Source organism: Bombina bombina, chromosome 2 (assembly GCF_027579735.1).
Source record: "Bombina bombina isolate aBomBom1 chromosome 2, aBomBom1.pri, whole genome shotgun sequence".
Lineage (NCBI taxonomy): Eukaryota > Metazoa > Chordata > Amphibia > Anura > Bombinatoridae > Bombina > Bombina bombina.
In genome coordinates this window covers 467,779,740-467,797,717 of record NC_069500.1, presented here as the reverse complement: position 1 = coordinate 467,797,717, position 17,978 = coordinate 467,779,740, and the positions used below count along the sequence as shown (strand labels likewise).

Genomic DNA, 17,978 nt, shown 5'->3' with positions numbered 1-17,978 from the left:
CTTTTTCTCTGGTTGAGAAGTATAATTCGTTTTGCTTTATACAACTGGGCAGCAGTCTCCTGAGAGGATTACAGCTCATTCCACTAGGGCTGTCTCTTCTTCTTGGGTTTTTCAAAAACTAAGCTTCTGTGGAACGGATTTCAAGGCTGCATCTTTGTTTTTATCTGCAGACCCTGTCCAAGTTTTTCAAATTTGATTATTTTGCTTCAACTGAGGTTCTTTTGGGAGAAAGGTTCTTCAAGCGGTGGTGCCTTCTGTTTAGGTTACCTGTCTTGTCCCTCCCTAATCATCTGTGTCCTTTAGCTTGGGTATTGATTCCCAACAGTAATTTGTATTGTTTTAAAAGATAGATAATCCCTTTATTACCCATTCCCCAGTTTTGCATAACCAACACAGTTATATTAATATACTTTTAACCTCCATGATTATCTTGTATCTAAGCCTCTGCAAACTGCCCCTTTATTTGAGTTCTTTTGACAGGCTTGCAGTTTAGCCAATCAGTGCCTGCTCCCAGATAACTTCACATGCACGAGCACAGTGTTATCTATATGAAATACAATAACTAACACCCTCTAGTGGTGAGAAACTGTTAAAATGCATTCTGTTTATTTTGGCCTAGACTGTCCCTTTAAGAAAGAAAACAAAATATATGCTTACCTGATAAATGTATTTCTTTCTAGACACGGTGAGTCCACGGCCCACCCCTTTTTTCAGACAGTTTTTTGTCTAAACGTCAGGCACCTCTACACCTTGGGTTATTTCCTTTCTCACACTTTTCTTCGGTCGAATGACTGGGGATTGTGGGAAGGGAAGTGATACTTAACAGCTTTGCTGTGGTGCTCTTTGCCTCCTCCTGCTGGCCAGGAGTGATATTCCCAACAGTAATTGATGATGACTCACGTGTCTAGAAATAAATTTATCAGGTAAGTATACATTTTGTTATTCCACGGTGCTGAATACATAACTTTTTTTGGTGTATAAAGTGAAATACAATAAGATTTGACATAGTAATTGATACATGTGGAACTTACTGTCTAGAGGTTAATTTGTAGGAAAAATTGTGCAATATACAATAATTATTTATTTTGTCTCCATACTGTAATTTATTTCTGAAAATTCTGGTCGTTCTAGTTCCTGTAAGAACTGAAGTGCATACTGCAAACTCCACAAACCTAACACTGCTATATTTCTTACAGCCGTTGTTTCTCTCTTGTAATTAATTTATATTTGCCTAATTGGATGTAAGGTGAGATTTTTTTTTTTTTTTGGATGGAAACATGGGATCCCTATTACTTAATTAGGTGAAACTTTACACCTGTTTCTCTAGTATTTAAACAAATACTTTAGGCATTTAAAAAGTACATCTGCATATTATTATCAGGCTAATCTTTGCTATTCATACATCACTATGTCTGGCATTTATTAAGTGTTTGTATGTCGCATTAAGATTTGTAATTTTTATTTATGTTTCTCTATTTAGGATAATGTGGATCAAAAAGAAACATTCTCCAGTGAAAAACCGTGGAAAACGCATTCGTTCAAAAAAAAAGATCCACCCATTCAAAGTGAGGACAGTGCAAATGTTACCAAAGAAAAGAAGAGCTCCACTTTTAAAAAAGAACAATATGACAACACATCACTGTTGGCAGAAAAGAGAGAGAATAATATAGAGCCAGTTGAAACAGAGTACAAAACTGTTAGAGCCACCGTGTTTGAACACAAGATAGAACGGCACAATCCTGCTAAGATATATCCTTCTCAACAACAGAGATACAGAGAGACATCAAAAAATGAACATAAAGCCGAACGCTCTATAAATAAAGATGAATTCTCAAACCGGAAAGCTCAAATGGAAGACAGCAAATCTACAAAACAACAAAGTTATGAAGATTATAGTTTGTCTGATGGTAAGAAGGCTGAAGCGCATGTTGGAAAGGCTACACCACATAGAGTTACCAGAATTTCTCAAGCAGATGAAACAGAAACTTCATTTTCAACTGAAAGTCAAGCACAAAAAAACAAGTTATATACAGATGACAAATCAATTCAAAGAATAGAACCCCGCTATGAAATTTTTCATACTGCTGGGGAAAGAGTTTCAAGTGAATCCATAAAGATGGTCCAGGAGGAAAAAGCTCTGACTCTGAAATCTCGACAATCGTTTCACAGAACAGAAAGGGAAGAGAGCAAACATGAGATGGATGTTGATTTTTCAGATCGACCTTTGGTCAAGCTCCAAAGAAGTAAAAGTGAATACAGAAAACGTGATACTCAAAGCAGTACAAAGGAAACATCTAGTAATTCTGGCTCTATAGATGCTGACATTCAACGCCTTAAAAAATATGACCTTAGAGCAGACATGAGTCTGTCAAGAGCAGAAAGCAATAGTTATAAAGTAGATAGGTCTTATCCAACAGAACTGAGAAGAGAAAACAGATTTCCAGAGAGATCTTATCTAAAATCTGAGGAATATTTTGGGATGCCTAAGTCAGATTCTTCAGTTACTGGAGAAGATTTAAAAAGATCAGAACAAGCTGTTAATTTAAGAAGCCCCATTTTTAATACCAGTAAGATCACAGCTGGATTTGATTTTGAAGCTGGATATAAACAATCTTCTAAAGAAGAAACAATAAATAGATTAAGTGCTGAGGATAACACAAAGCAGTTGGCTCAAGATCATGATTTTAAAAGCAACATTTTCCAGAATAGTAGATATCTAGCTAAAAATGATCAAGAAGCAGTACCAAATAGTACCAATAACGATGTCACAAAAGACCATATAAAATTAACAGTGAATCAAGATATTGAGCAAATCAAAAAAGTTAAAGAAGTGTTTCCTAAAGAACTGGAATTTATGAGAAACAAATCCTCTCTCCACAATAAGGATAGTAACCGAGAAGATAAAATATCAGTCGAGACTAGATCAAATGTTTTGTCGAAATCTGTAGATGTTGGAAGTACAGAAAAAAGTAGACATGTGGAACTTAAAGAGGAAAACGCAGAACATTTAAATACAGTAAAAAGCAGTCCTACAGTTGACACAAAGGCAACATATTTTGCTGTGACCTACATTGATAACAAAAAAGAAAAGACTGAAAATTACTTTGAAAAGCAGGGCAGCATTAGCAATACAACCTTTGAAGATCAGCTTAAGCAAGATTTTAACATTCATAAACCATATGCAAGTTTTAAAAATGAAAATGTCCTTCAAGAAAAGTATAACAACAAAGAAAACTTGGAATGTTCAAGTGCTCTAGATCCTAAAACAACCAAAGCCGAAAGTCCAGTGGAAGATAATTTTACAACAAAGAAATCTGAATGGAGTTCTCGACCCTTTAGACCAAATGTTGTTGACATTGATTCTTTACTTCATAGAAGCAAACAAAAGACAAACACTGAAAATTTGGTTCCGGCATACAACGATGGCTACATTAAATCTTCACTAAAGAGTCATGAAACATACACTGCAAAGTCTCAGGAAAGTCTTTTAAATTCTAATGATGAATTAGAAGGAATTTATAAACCCAAGGCTATTGATATTGATGCCTTAATGATGGACTACAAAAGTGAACACCAAAAAGCTAAAGATTATAAGATAAGTGATGTTATTGAACATCAGGGTGAATCAAGGTTTGAGAGGTCACGATCTTTTAGAACCCATACTGAAAAGAGCACAAACAGCAAATGGAAAGAACCCACTGTGAAACGTTTCACTCCTGATGAGGGCCAAAAGTATGAATCCTCTTCATCATATACTTCTTTTGAATTTACCTCTGGGCATGAAGTGAAAGCAGACAATCTAAAATCTATTCACCATAAGCTGGACAGTGTCTTTGGAGATATGGGTTCAGCTGCTGAAGAAAATAATCAGAAGCAAGAAGATAAAGGTTCCCCCCCACACACACAGAAGAATAGAAGTATGACCACTCTGGAATCTTTACTTGAATCATCAAAACGTAGTCCTGTTCGGTCAAAGCCTGATTCCTTTGGGGTCAAAGCAGAAAAAAAAGAAACCGTACATACATTTTTAAAAAAACCTGAATTGGTAGAGAGAGTTGATTATGACCTAGAAAGTACTAGGAAGGGCATGGATGGCAAGGTTTTGTTTCCTGCAGAAAGTCAGACTTGTTCTGCAGAACAGAAGCAATTACAGTCTGAAAGAAGACGTCCAGCAAAGACCAGTGATTTAGTCACCCTGATGCTAGAAGATAAACAAAGGAGAAGGGAGCAGATTAAAGCAAGTCCGAGAACACCGTCAGGGGAAGAGCAACAACATAGAACAAAAACTTTCAACCAACAAGATTGGGAACTGGGTGATAACAGGGTATTAACATATACTTAAATTAATTTTTTACCTACTATATGAGAACACTTTTTTTTTCTCTCAGTATCTCAGAATAGATAGTTGGTAGCTTAAATGTTTGACCACTTAATGTGACACATAATTTTCTGTTTTAAAACATCTGATCCGATTTAAAGGGACAGTCAACACCAGAATTTTTGTTGTTTAAAAAGATAGATAATCCCTTTATTACTCATTCCCCAGTTTTGCAAAACCAACACTGTTATATTAATACACTTTTTACTTCTGTGACTAACTTGTATCTAAGCATCTTCTGACCGCCCCTAATCACATGACTTTTAGTTATTATCTATTAACTTGCATTTTAGCCAATTAGTGCAGTGTCTGCCACTAGCCACGGGCGTGATCACAATGCTATCTATATGGCCAACAAGAGCTTGCTCTCCCCTATTGTGAAAAGTAAATAAAATAGAGGCGGCCTTCAAGGGCTTAGAAATTATCATATGTGCCTCCCTAGGTTTGCTTTCAACTAGAATACCAAGAGAACACAGCAAAATTGTTGATAAAAGTAAATTGGAAAGTTGTTTTAAATTACATGCCCTATTTGAAACATGAAAGTTTTTTTGGACTTGACTGTCCCTATTATGTTTTACCTTGTTTTATGTACAGTACATTGTGATGAGCCCTAGCACTCAGATAAAATTAGTATAATGTGCAATCGGCTTTGTCCTGGATCTTTTCAGTACAGTTTACCAGAAAGTAAATAATTACTATTCTTCTGCTGATTTACTTTCACTATAAACAATCATATATTCTAATTGTTCCCAATAATGCTATTCATTATTAACGGGGTAAATCCAAAAACTGTTGCAAAATGGGTTAAAGACAAAATATTGTAAAGTTTACTGTAATTTGAATTATTTATATGCGACTGTTTTCAGAATGAAAGGTAATAAGTTTTATGTTGATCAAGTTATGAAAAGCAGTTGTACATTGAAATGGACATTAAAGGGTAATAGTATGTTAAGTTAGTTAAAGGGACATAATACTCATATGCTAAATCACTTGAAACTGATGCAGTATAACTGTAAAAAGCTGACAGGAAAATATCACCTAAGCATCTCTATGTAAAAAAATATATTTTACCTCACAATTTCCTCAGCTCACCAGAGTAAGTTCTGTGTAAAAAGTTATACTTCAGCTGCTGTCCAGCTGCAGGTAAAAAATAAATGAAGAAATGAACAGCAGCCAATCAGCATCAGCAGTGCTGAGGTCATAAACTATTTTACTCTGATTTCATGAGATTTCACTTAACTTTCATGAGATTTCATAGTGAACTTCCTTAAACTGAATAGGGAAATAAGATGAGTGTGCACGAAGCTCACTCCCTTTCCTGTCCCGGGACAGGCATACTGATTTGCTGCTTAAAGTCCTTTGCAATGGGGTTTGAATACTTAGGACATTTTGAGGTAAAATATCTTTCTTTTTTACATAGAGATGTTCAGGTGATATTTTCTAGTCGGCTTTCTTCTACAAGATACGACGAGTCCATGGATTTCATCTTTACTTGTAGGATATTATCCTCCTAACAGGAAGTGGCAAAGAGCACCACAGCAGAGCTGTATATATAGCTCCTCCCTTCCACTCCACCCCCAGTCATTCTCTTTGCCTATGCTAGTATTAGGAAGGGTAAAGTGAAAGAGGTGTTAAAATGATAGTTTTTAGTTTCTTCAATCAAGAAGTTTGTTATTTTAAAATGGTACCGGTGAGTACTATTTTTCTCAGGCAGGATATAGAAGAAGATTTCTGCCTTGAGGTTGATGATCTTAGCAAATGTCACTAAGATCCATGTTGGTTCCCACAGAGTTGCTGAGGAGTGCAAGAGGAATCTTCAGTGTGGGGAACGTTTTCATGCTACAAGCAGCATTGAGGTGTGTGCAGTCATTTATTTCTGAAGAGACTTATGGTATATCAGAATTGGCTGACATAGTTCCCAGGTTGGGAAGGGGTAAGCAGTAGACCTATATATCAGGGTGGTACTGAAATCCTGTGTAAATTATCGTTGTTACAAATGCAGGGCTTATTGCAGCAGCATGGTTAAGACGCTGGGGCAGCCTAACGTTTTTTATTATATAAAAGAGTTTTTTATGGCTGGTTATGTTGCGTTGTGCTGGGGGTTCACATGGCTATATTTTTTAATGTTTTACGTATATAACCCACATGGCTGGTTAAACCGCTTTCCATGCGGTTGTTGAGGCTGTTAGCACATCGCTTATGATGGGCGGGGCCTAATTTTCGCACTTCAAATGCGCAGTTAGTTTCTGAAGTGAAAGCAGCAGGTGCAGAGGCATTTTTGTAATAATTTTGTACATAATGTTTTTGCCTTCATTTAACCTGTATTAGATGTTTAATTTGCTCTTTTTACTTGTGGTGCAATATCCGACTGCTATATAGGATATATGCAATTTAAATTGAGCAGTTTAATAACTTATTAAACAAATTTGGAAAAAAAGTGTTCGCTTTTTTATTTCTTAAAGGCGCAGTACCCGTTTTTGCTGAAGTTGTTTTCATTAACATAATAAAGAGTTTAACGACTTGTGTGGTTATTACTAGCCTGTTCAACATGTCTGACATTGAAGAAAGTCAGTGTTCTATGTGTTTAGCAGCCATTGTGGAACCCCCTCTTACATTGTGTCCTCCTTGTACTGAAAGGGCCTTACACTTTAAAGAACATATTTTAGGTAATGAAAGTGTGTCTAAGTATGATTCTCAGTCTGAAGGGAATCAGGATATGCCATCCAATTCTCCCCAAGTGTCACAACCTTTAATGCTCACTCAAGCGACGCCAAGTATTTCTAGTGCGTCTAATTCTTTTACTCTGCAAGATATGGCTGCAGTTTTGTCAACTACCCTTACAGAGGTATTATCTAAACTGCCAGTTTTGCAGGGTAAACGCAGTAGGCCAGGTATTAATGTGAATACTGAATCCTCTGATGCCTTATTGGCCATTTCCAATGTGCCCTCTCAGTGCTCTGATTTGGGGGTTACGGAATTGCTGTCTGAGGGAGAACTTTCAGAATCATGAAATGTGTTCCCTCAGACAGATTCGGACGTCACGTCTTTTAAATTTAAACTTGAACGCCTCCATCTGTTGCTCAGGGAGGTTTTAGCGACACTGGATGATTGTGACCCTATTACAATTCCTCCAGAAAAATTGTGTAAGATGGACAAATATCTAGAGGTGCCTACTTACACTGATGTTTTTCCGGTTCCTAAAAGAATTTTGGAAATTGTTAAAAAGGAATGGGATAGACCAGGTATACCATTCTCTCCCCCTCCTAATTTTAAGAAAATGTTTCCTATATCAGACACCATTCGGGACTCTTGGCAAACGGTCCCTAAGGTGGAGGGAGCTATATCTACCCTAGCTAAGCATACAACTATACCCATTGAGGACAGTTGTGCTTTCAAAGACCCTATGGATAAGAAATTAGAGGGTCTACTAAAGAAATTATTTATTAATCAGGGGTTTCTTTTACAACCTACGGCTTGCATTGTTCCAGTCACTACTGCAGCAGCATTTTGGTTTGAGGCTCTAGAAGAGTCTCTTAAGGTTGAGACTCCATTAGATGACATCTTAGATAGAATTAAGGCTCTCAAGCTAGCTAATTCTTTTATTACTGACACCGCTTTTCAAATTGCTAAATTAGCGGCAAAGAATGGAGGTTTTGCTATCCTAGCACGTAGAGCGTTGTGGCTCAAATCTTGGTCTGCTGATGTCTCATCAAAATGTAAGCTTTTAGCTATTCCTTTTAAAGGTAAGACCTTTTTTGGGCCTGAATTGAAGGAAATAATTTCTGACACTACAGGAGGTAAAGGCCATGCCCTACCTCAGGATAGGTCTGTTAAGATGAGGGTTAAACAAAATAATTTTCGTTCCTTTCGGAACTTTAAAGGAGGACCCCCTGCTTCCTCTTTTTCTACAAAGCAGGAAGGAAATTTTACCCAATCTAAGTCAGTCTGGAGACCCAACCAGAACTGGAATAAGGGTAAACAATCCAAGAAGCCGGCTGCTGCTCCTAAGACAGCATGAAGGGGCGGCACCCGATCCGGGACCGGATCTAGTAGGGAGCAGACTCTCTTTCTTTGCTCAGGCTTGGGCAAGAGACGTTCAGAACCCCTGGGCACTAGAAATAGTGACCCATGGTTATCAATTGGAATTCAAGGGTTGTCTCCCAAGAGGGAGATTTCATCTTTCAAAATTATCTGCAAACCAGATAAAAAGAGAGGCGTTCTTACACTGTGTAAAAGACCTTTTTACCATGGGAGTAATTCGTCCAGTTCCAAGATTGGAACAGGGACAGGGGTTTTACTCAAACCTATTTGTGGTTCCCAAAAAAGGAGGGAACGTTCAGACCCATTTTGGACCTCAAGTGTCTAAACAAATTTCTAAGAGTTCCATCTTTCAAGATGGAGACAATTCGAACAATTTTACCAATGATCCAGGAGGGTCAATATATGACTACCGTGGACTTGAAGGATGCATACCTTAATATTCCTATCCACAAGGATCATCATCAGTTTCTAAGGTTTGCCTTCTTGGACAAACATTATCAGTTTGTGGCTCTTTCCTTCGGGTTGGCCACAGCACCCAGAATCTTCACAAAGGTTCTAGGGTCTCTTTTGGCGGCTCTCAGACCGCGAGGCATAGCGGTGGCGCCTTATCTGGATGATATTCTGATCCAGGCGTCACCATATCATCTGACAAAATCTCACACGGACACAGTGCTGTCTTTTCTGAGAACTCACGGCTGGAAGGTGAACATAGAGAAGAGTTCACTGGTTCCACAAGGGTTTCTTTCTTGGGAACTCTGATAGACTCGGTTACCATGAATATATTCCTGACAGAGGTCAGAAAATCAAAGATTCTAAATACTTGCCGAGCACTTCAGTCCACTCCTCGGCCATCAGTGGCTCAGTGTATGGAGGTAAACGGATTAATGGTAGCGGCAATGGACATCATTCCGTTTGCTTGCTTTCATCTCAGACCGCTGCAGCTGTGCATGCTCGGACAGTGGAATGGGGATTATGCGGATTTATCTCCTCAGATAAATCTAGATCAAGAAACCAGAGACTCTCTTCTTTGGTGGTTGTCGCTGGATCATCTGTCCTAGGGGACTTGCTTCCGCAGACCCTCTTGGGTGATAGTGACAACGGACGCCAGCCTTCTGGGCTGGGGTGCAGTCTGGAATTCCCTGAAGGCTCAGTGTTTGGACTCAGGTGGAGTCTCTACTTCCAATCAATATTCTGGAACTGAGAGCAATATTCAATGCACTTCAGGCATGGCCTCAGTTGGCTTCGGCCAAATTCATCAGATTCCAGTCGGACAACATCATGACTGTGGCCTATATCAATCATCAGGGGGGAACAAGAAGTTCCTTAGCGATGAGTGGTATCCAAGATAATCTGTTGGGCAGAGGCCCACTTTTGTCATCTATCAGCAATCCACATCCCAGGAGTAGAGAACTGGGAAGCGGACTTTCTGAGCAGACAGACTTTTCATCCGGGGGAGTGGGAACTCCAGCCGGAGGTATTTACCTCATTGATTCTCCGATGGGGCAAACCGGAATTGGATCTGATGGCATCTCGGCAGAATTACAAGCTTCCAAGATACGGATCCAGGTCAAGGGATCCCCAGACAGAACTCATAGATGCCGTGGCAGTGCCTTGGTCGTTCAGTCTAGCTCATGTGTTTCCGCTGTTTCCTCTCCTGCCACGCGTGGTTGCTCGAATCAAACAGGAGAGAGCTTCGGTGATCCTGATAGCGCCTGCGTGGCCACCCAGGACTTGGTATGCGGATCTAGTGGACATGTCTTCGCTACCGCCGTGGAAACTTCCTTTGATACTGGACCTTCTCATTCAAGGTCCTTTCCAAATCTAACTTCTCTGCAGCTGACTGCATGGAGATTGAACGCTTGATTTTATTGAAACGAGGATTCTCTGATTCTGTTATCAGTACTTTGATACAGGCTAGAAAGCCTGTCGCTAGAAAAATCTATCATAAGATACGGCGTAAATATCTTTATTGGTGTGAATCCAAGGGCTACTCATGGAGTAAAGTTAGGATTCCTAGGATTCTGTCTTTTCTCCAAGAAGGATTGGAGAAAGGCTTATCAGCTAGTTCCTTAAAGGACCAGTCAACACTGTAGATTTGCATAATCAACAAATGCGTGATAAGAAGACAATGCAATAGTACTTAGTCTGAACTTCAAATGAGTAGTAGATTTTTGTTAAATAAATTGCAAAGTTATGTCTATTTCCACTCCCCCTGTATCATGTGACAGCCATCAGCCAATCATAAATGCATATACGTATATGCTGTGAATTCTTGCACATGCTCAGTAGGGGTTGGTGACTCAAAAAGTGTAAATATAAAAAAACTGTGCACATTTTGTTAATGGAAGTAAATTGGAAAGTTGTTTAAAATTGCATGCTCTATATGAATCATGAAGTTTAATTTTGACTTGAGTGTCCCTTTAAAGAGACAAATTTCAGCGTTGTCAATTTTGTTTCACAAGCGTTTGGCAGATGTGCCAGATGTTCAGTCTTTTTGTAAGGCACTAACCAGAATTAAGCCTGTATTTAGACCAATTACTCCTCCCTGGAGTTTGAATTTAGTTCTTCGAGTTCTTCAAGGGGTTCAGTTTGAACCTTTACATTCCATAGATATAAAGTTATTATCTTGGAAAGTTCTGTTTTTGGTTGCTATTTCTTCTGCTCGACGAGTTTCAGAGCTTTCAGCATTACAGTGTGATTCACCTTATATCATTTTTCATTCTGATAAGGTGGTTTTACGTACCAAACCTGGATTTCTTCCTAAGGTTGTTTCAAATAATAATATTAATCAGGAAATTATTGTTCCTTCATTGTGTCCTAATCCTTCTTCCAAGAAGGAGCGTCTGTTACATAACTTGGACGTGGTCCGTGCCTTAAAGTTTTACTTACAGGCAACTAAGGATTTCCTTCAATCATCTTCATTGTTCATTGTTTATTCTGGAAAGCGTAGGGGTCAGAAAGCTACGGCTACCTCTCTTTCTTTCTGGTTGAGAAGTATCATCCGCCTGGCATATGAGACTGCTGGACAGCAGCCTCCTGAAAGAATTACTGTTCATTTTACTAGGGCTGTGGCTTCCACATGGGCTTTTAAAAATGATGCAGATTTGTAAAGCTGCGACTTGGTCGTCTCTTCATACTTTTTCCAAATTTTCCAAATTTGATACTTTTGCTTCTTCTGAGGCTGTTTTTGGGAGGAAAGTTTTTCAAGCAGTGGTGCCTTCCGTTTAGGTCTCTGTCTTGTCCCTCCCTTTCATCCGTGTCCTGTTGCTTTGGTATTGTATCCCACAAGTATGGATGAAATCCATGGACTCGTATCTTGTAGAAGAAAAGGAAATTTATGCTTACCTGTTAAATTGATTTCTTCTATGATACGACGAGTCCACGGCCCTCCCTGTCAATTTTAGACAGATTTTGTTTTTTATTATTTATAACTTCAGTCACCTCTGCACCTTTTAGCTTTTCCTTTTTCTTCCTATAGCCTTCGGTCGAATGACTGGGGGTGGAGGGGAATGGAGAAGCTATATATACAGCTCTGCTGTGGTGCTCTTTGCCACTTCCTGTTAGCAGGAGGATAATATCCCACAAGTAAGGATGAAATCCGTGGATTTGTTGTATCGTAGAAGAAATCAATTTATCAGGTAAGCATAAATTTCCTTTTTTACAGCTATGCTGCATCACTTTCAAGTGTTTCAACATTTGGGTATCATGGCCCTTTAAGTAGCCGCAGTGCTTATCTTTGGGTTTTGCCCAGGTGCTTATTGATAGGTAAGATCTGAAAGTCTGTCAGAACATTTATATTGTAAAGTTCTGTTTTTAGGAGTCCTTCATAAGTGAAGTATCAAGACACCTTTCAACACGATTGCAAGAGGTGGGTGTTTCACCAGAGCCTTTTCAAAGGAATCGTCGTTCTCAACATCGTGTGATAACAGCATCACAGGTAGGTTCCTTTTTTATTTTTTTTATTTGTCTATTATTATTTTATTTATTTTTTATTTATTATTATTTTTTTTACACCTTGTTCTGTGTTCATCTCAGTAATGAAGAGGTATCCTTCCTGTAAATATCTTATTTAATTTAATGTACTTTATAAAAACAGAAAGTGAGTGAACACTAATCATACACACACCCCTGCCCGTACAATAGTTTAAAGCACTCTATATGCTACGTAATAATTATTCATAACTATCCCAAAACAAAATGGTAATTTATCATTATTCTCAGAGGCGTAACTAGAAACCACAGGGCCCAGGTGCAAGAATCTAAGAAATTTGAAAAAAAAGTGAATTTGATAGATATAATTTTTTTTAAACATTTAGCACAGAAAAAAAAATGTGAATCAGATTTCATGTCTGCAAAAGGAGGTACCCTGTGCCCACAGTCTGTGAGATGGTCTGACCCCCTATTACTGTATATAGTGACACTGTTTAACACCGTCTGTAATCTGCTGGTGAGATGGCTGGCCTGACCCTACCCGCCCCAGTACTTTATAAAGTGACTACAGTAGTCCGTGACATAGTCCAGCCCCCCCGTACTGTATATAGTGGTACTGTATAGACTGACACTGTTTACCCCCTCCCCCCATGCTATAGTAACAAGGTCTGTAATTTGCTGGTTCCACAAATATACACATACACACAGTCACATACATACATACATACACACACACACACACACACACACACATACATACATACATACATACATACATACATACATACATACATACATACATAAATACACACACATTCACATACACACACACACACACACACACACATTCACATACATACACACACACACACACACACGCATGCATAAATACACACACAGTCACATACATACTGTACATACACACACATAAACACACACACACACATACACACATACATGCATAAATACAGAGTCACATACACACACACACACACACACATACATGCATGCATAAATACACACACACATAAGCACACACATGCATGCATAAACACACACACACACACAACAATGGGTAAAACAGAAACACTAACCCCTGTAGTCAGAGACACTAGTGAAGCATCATGTCACACTCACATGATATCAGTGCAAGCAGTGGCAGGTCAATGTTTTTTATTAAAAAAAATATTTATTTATTTTTTAAGCTGGGCCCCCACCCTTGGGGCACACAGTTCTATTGCATAAGTATAATGTGCTAGCCTCACTGATAAAATCTGACAATATTTAATAAGAAAGAGACATTACTATATGTCTAAAGTGTGTCATCAGCTGCACTACTCCTCAGCTTTCAGTGGTAATGGATCTTTTTCCAGCAGACTCCTAATCCTGGAGCCCAGGTAGTGTCTAATAACAATGTGTCTTCATGCTTATGTATCCTTCTATTTTTAGTTTTATTTATTTATGTCTTTGATATATTTGTTCTATTTGGAGCGTTTTGGTAGTTCTTTTTAAGTAGTCCATATAGTAATGTATACATCTTTCTTCTTTTTTCTAATAGTTTGCCATATCTTCTTTAATTGTTTCTTTAACATGTATTTGTTCATTATTACTAGTGGTAAAAGCCTGTGTACATGGGCCAAAATGTTTAATGAAAGAAATATACCTATCCATCTGTCCCTCTGTCCCTCTGCCCCTCTCCCTATCCTTCTGTCCCTCTATCCCTGATCCCCCCTCAAACAGCTCTCTATCCCCCCCTCTCTAACTATTGGCACCATCTTAGGTACTTGCAGCTGTCTGCCAGTACCTATAACCCCCCTTTTTTTTATTCTTTTTTTTTTCCTTTTTAATTTGTAGTGTAGTGGTCCCCCCCCCCCCTCCAGCAATCACCATTTAGTCCCCCCCCCCCCGCACCCCTTTTCTGTAGTGTAGCTGCCCCATCCCTCCCTGTTACCGTCTAACAATCAGACACCTGCCCTCAGATCACGCTCTGACTCCATATGCAGCAGATGCCTGAAGCTCGAGCTCTCGGCTGTAACATAACAGCTGAGAGGGCTGGAGACTCCTGAAGCTGTATTGCGCTGCAGGGTTTTGGCTGCGCGCGCAACCTACGATGGTGATGGACGTGTTACAAACCACTGTTAATTTCGATTTAGTTTTTAGTCTTTTGACTAAAATGCCATTTTTAGTTGTATTTTACTCATCTGAATTGTTTTAGTAAACTAAATCTCCAGGAGATTTTAGTCGACTAAAATCTAAGAGGTTTTTTTAAAGTGTAATGCATTATTTAAGCATTTTTCTATCTTTTTCAAACTCATTATATACTCCAGGAGAAAACAACACCTGTTATTATTTATGGCAGTGTTTTTCAACCAGTCTGCCGTGGCACACTAGTGTGCCGTGAGAGATCCTCAGGTGTGCCACGGCAGACTGACAACAGTGTGACATATTTTTTAAACTTTGCTTGTTTTTTACTCCCAGTGCAGGGTTAGTTTGTAGGAGGCATGGCATAACAGCACAATACATACAGTATGTGTGTGTTTGTGTGTATGTGTATATATATGCTGTATTAGGCTACAATGTGTGATTTTTTTAAAAATTTTGGGATGGTGGTGTGCCACAGGATTTTTTAATGTAAAAAAGTGTGCCACGGCAAAAAAAAAGGTTAAAAATTACTGATTTATGGTATTAAGGTTTAAACATGCAATACAGACACAGATTTAGCCGTTGTGATATAAAACGTCTTTGTTAAACTTAACATTAAATAAAACCAAGCTTCATAAACAAACAGAAGTGCAACTTTAAAATATTAAAAAAAACCTGTAAACTGTATTGACTGTAACACCATTGCACATATTACCTGAATATATAACACTGCTCTAGAACTTCCAAACTCATTATATACTCCTGCCGTAAAGGTTTATTAACCTGTTTTTATTTATGGTATTAAGGTTTGAACATGCAATACAGATTTAACTGTTGTGGTATCTAACATGTCTTTATCTTAAAATTAAATAAAACCAAGTTTCTTAAATAAACAAGAAGATAGCCTTGCCTTTTTTGTGTGCAAAAGAGCAGTAATTAGATATGGATTGATTATAACACCTTGCATAATGTGTTAATTTCTTCTGTTATGTGTGATCAGTCCACGGGTCATCATTACTTCTGGGATATAACTCCTCCCCAACAGGAAATGCAAGAGGATTCACCCAGCAGAGCTGCATATAGCTCCTCCCCTCTACGTCAGTCCCAGTCATTCTCTTGCACCCAACGACTAGATAGGATGTGTGAGAGGACTATGGTGATTATACTTAGTTTTTATGACTTCAATCAAAAGTTTATTTTACAATAGCACCGGAGCGTGTTATTACTTCTCTGGCAGAGTTTGAGGAAGAATCTGCCAGAGTTTTTTACTATGATTTTAACCGGAGTAGTTAAGATCATATTGCTGTTCTCGGCCATCTGAGGGAGGTAAAAGCTTCAGATCAGGGGACAGCGGGCAGATGAATCTGCATTGAGGTATGTAGCAGTTTTTATTTTCTGAATGGAATTGATGAGAAAATCCTGCCATACCGTTATAATGACATGTATGTATACACTTCAGTATTCTGGGGATGGTATTTCACCGGAACTACTCTGTTAAAAGTCACTAATCCTTTTATTAAGTATTTATCATGTTAAACGTTTTTGCTGGAATGTAGAATCGTTTACATTGCTGAGGTACTGAGTGAATAAATATTTGGGCATTATTTCTACTTGGCAGTTGTTTGCTTTTAATTGTGACAGTTTCGTTTCTCTTCACTGCTGTGTGTGAGGGGGAGGGGCCGTTTTTGGCGCTCTTTGCTACGCATCAAAAAATTCCAGTCAGTTACTCTTATATTTCCTGCATGATCCGGTTCATCTCTGACAGATCTCAGGGGTCTTCAAACTTCTTTGGAGGGAGGTAGTTTCTCTCAGCAGAGCTGTGAGAATTTTATATTGACTGTGAATAAAAACGTTCCTCTGTAATTTTTATGTCAAATTTAATTATTGTTATTTTACTAATGGGAACAAACCTTTGCTAAAAGTTGTGTTGTTTTAAAGTTTGATGCTATAACTGTTTTTCAGTTCATTATTTCAACTGTCATTTAATCGTTTAGTACCTCTTTGAGGCACAGTACGTTTTTACTAAAAAAGATTATAACCAAGTTGCAAGTTTATTGCTAGTGTGTTAAACATGTCTGACTCAGAGGAAGATATCTGTGTCATTTGTTCCAATGCCAAGGTGGAGCCCAATAGAAATTTATGTACTAACTGTATTGATGCTACTTTAAATAAAAGTCAATCTGTACAATGTGAACAAATTTCACCAAACAGCGAGGGGAGAGTTATGCCGACTAACTCGCCTCACGCGGCAGTACCTGCATCTCCCGCCCGGGAGGTGCGTGATATTATGGCGCCTAGTACATCTGGGCGGCCATTACAGATAACATTACAAGATATGGCTACTGTTATGACTGAAGTTTTGTCTAAATTGCCAGAACTAAGAGGCAAGCGTGATCACTCTGGGGTGAGAACAGAGTGCGCTGACAATACTAGGGCCATGTCTGATACTGCGTCACAGCTTGCAGAGCATGAGGACGGAGAGCTTCATTCTGTGGGTGACGGTTCTGATCCAAACAGATTGGATTCAGATATTTCAAATTTTAAATTTAAATTGGAGAACCTCCGTGTATTACTAGGGGAGGTCTTAGCAGCTCTCAATGATTGTAACACCGTTGCAATACCAGAGAAACTGTGTAGGTTGGATAAATACTTTGCGGTACCGGCGAGTACTGACGTTTTTCCTATACCTAAGAGACTAACTGAAATTGTTACTAAGGAGTGGGATAGACCCGGTTTGCCGTTCTCACCCCCTCCAATATTTAGAAAGATGTTTCCAATAGACGCCACCACTCGGGACTTATGGCAAACGGTCCCTAAGGTGGAGGGAGCAGTTTCTACTTTAGCTAAGCGTACCACTATCCCGGTGGAGGATAGCTGTGCTTTTTCAGATCCAATGGATAAAAAATTAGAGGGTTACCTTAAGAAAATGTTTGTTCAACAAGGTTTTATATTGCAACCCCTTGCATGTATCGCGCCGATTACGGCTGCGGCAGCATTTTGGATTGAGTCTCTGGAAGAGAACCTTAGTTCATCTACGCTAGACGACATTACGGACAGGCTTAGAGTCCTTAAACTAGCTAATTCATTCATTTCGGAGGCCGTAGTACATTTAACCAAACTTACGGCTAAGAACTCAGGATTCGCCATACAGGCACGTAGGGCGCTGTGGCTAAAATCCTGGTCAGCTGATGTTACTTCTAAGTCCAAATTACTTAATATACCTTTCAAGGGGCAGTCTTTATTTGGGCCCGGTTTGAAAGAAATTATCGCTGACATTACAGGAGGTAAGGGCCACGCCCTACCTCAAGACAAAGCCAAAGCTAAGGCTAGACAGTCTAATTTTCGTCCCTTTCGGAATTTCAAAACAGGAGCAGCATCAACCTCCACTGCACCAAAACAGGAAGGAGCTGTTGCTCGTTACAGGCAAGGCTGGAAGCCTAACCAGTCCTGGAACAAGAGCAAGCAGGCCAGGAAACCTGCTGCTGCC

At 39.0% G+C, this 17,978-nt stretch overlaps 1 protein-coding gene across 1 annotated transcript in view; it reads left to right on the top strand.

Annotated features, from left to right (window-relative positions):
- Positions 1-17,978, top strand: part of KIAA1671 (KIAA1671 ortholog) — a 532,635-nt gene that overhangs the window by 192,866 nt on the left and 321,791 nt on the right. The window contains exons 4-5 of the mRNA XM_053702092.1: positions 1,481-4,324; positions 12,237-12,356. Coding sequence (XP_053558067.1) covers positions 1,481-4,324; positions 12,237-12,356 — 2,964 coding nt within the window. The remainder of the gene's footprint in view (positions 1-1,480; positions 4,325-12,236; positions 12,357-17,978) is intronic.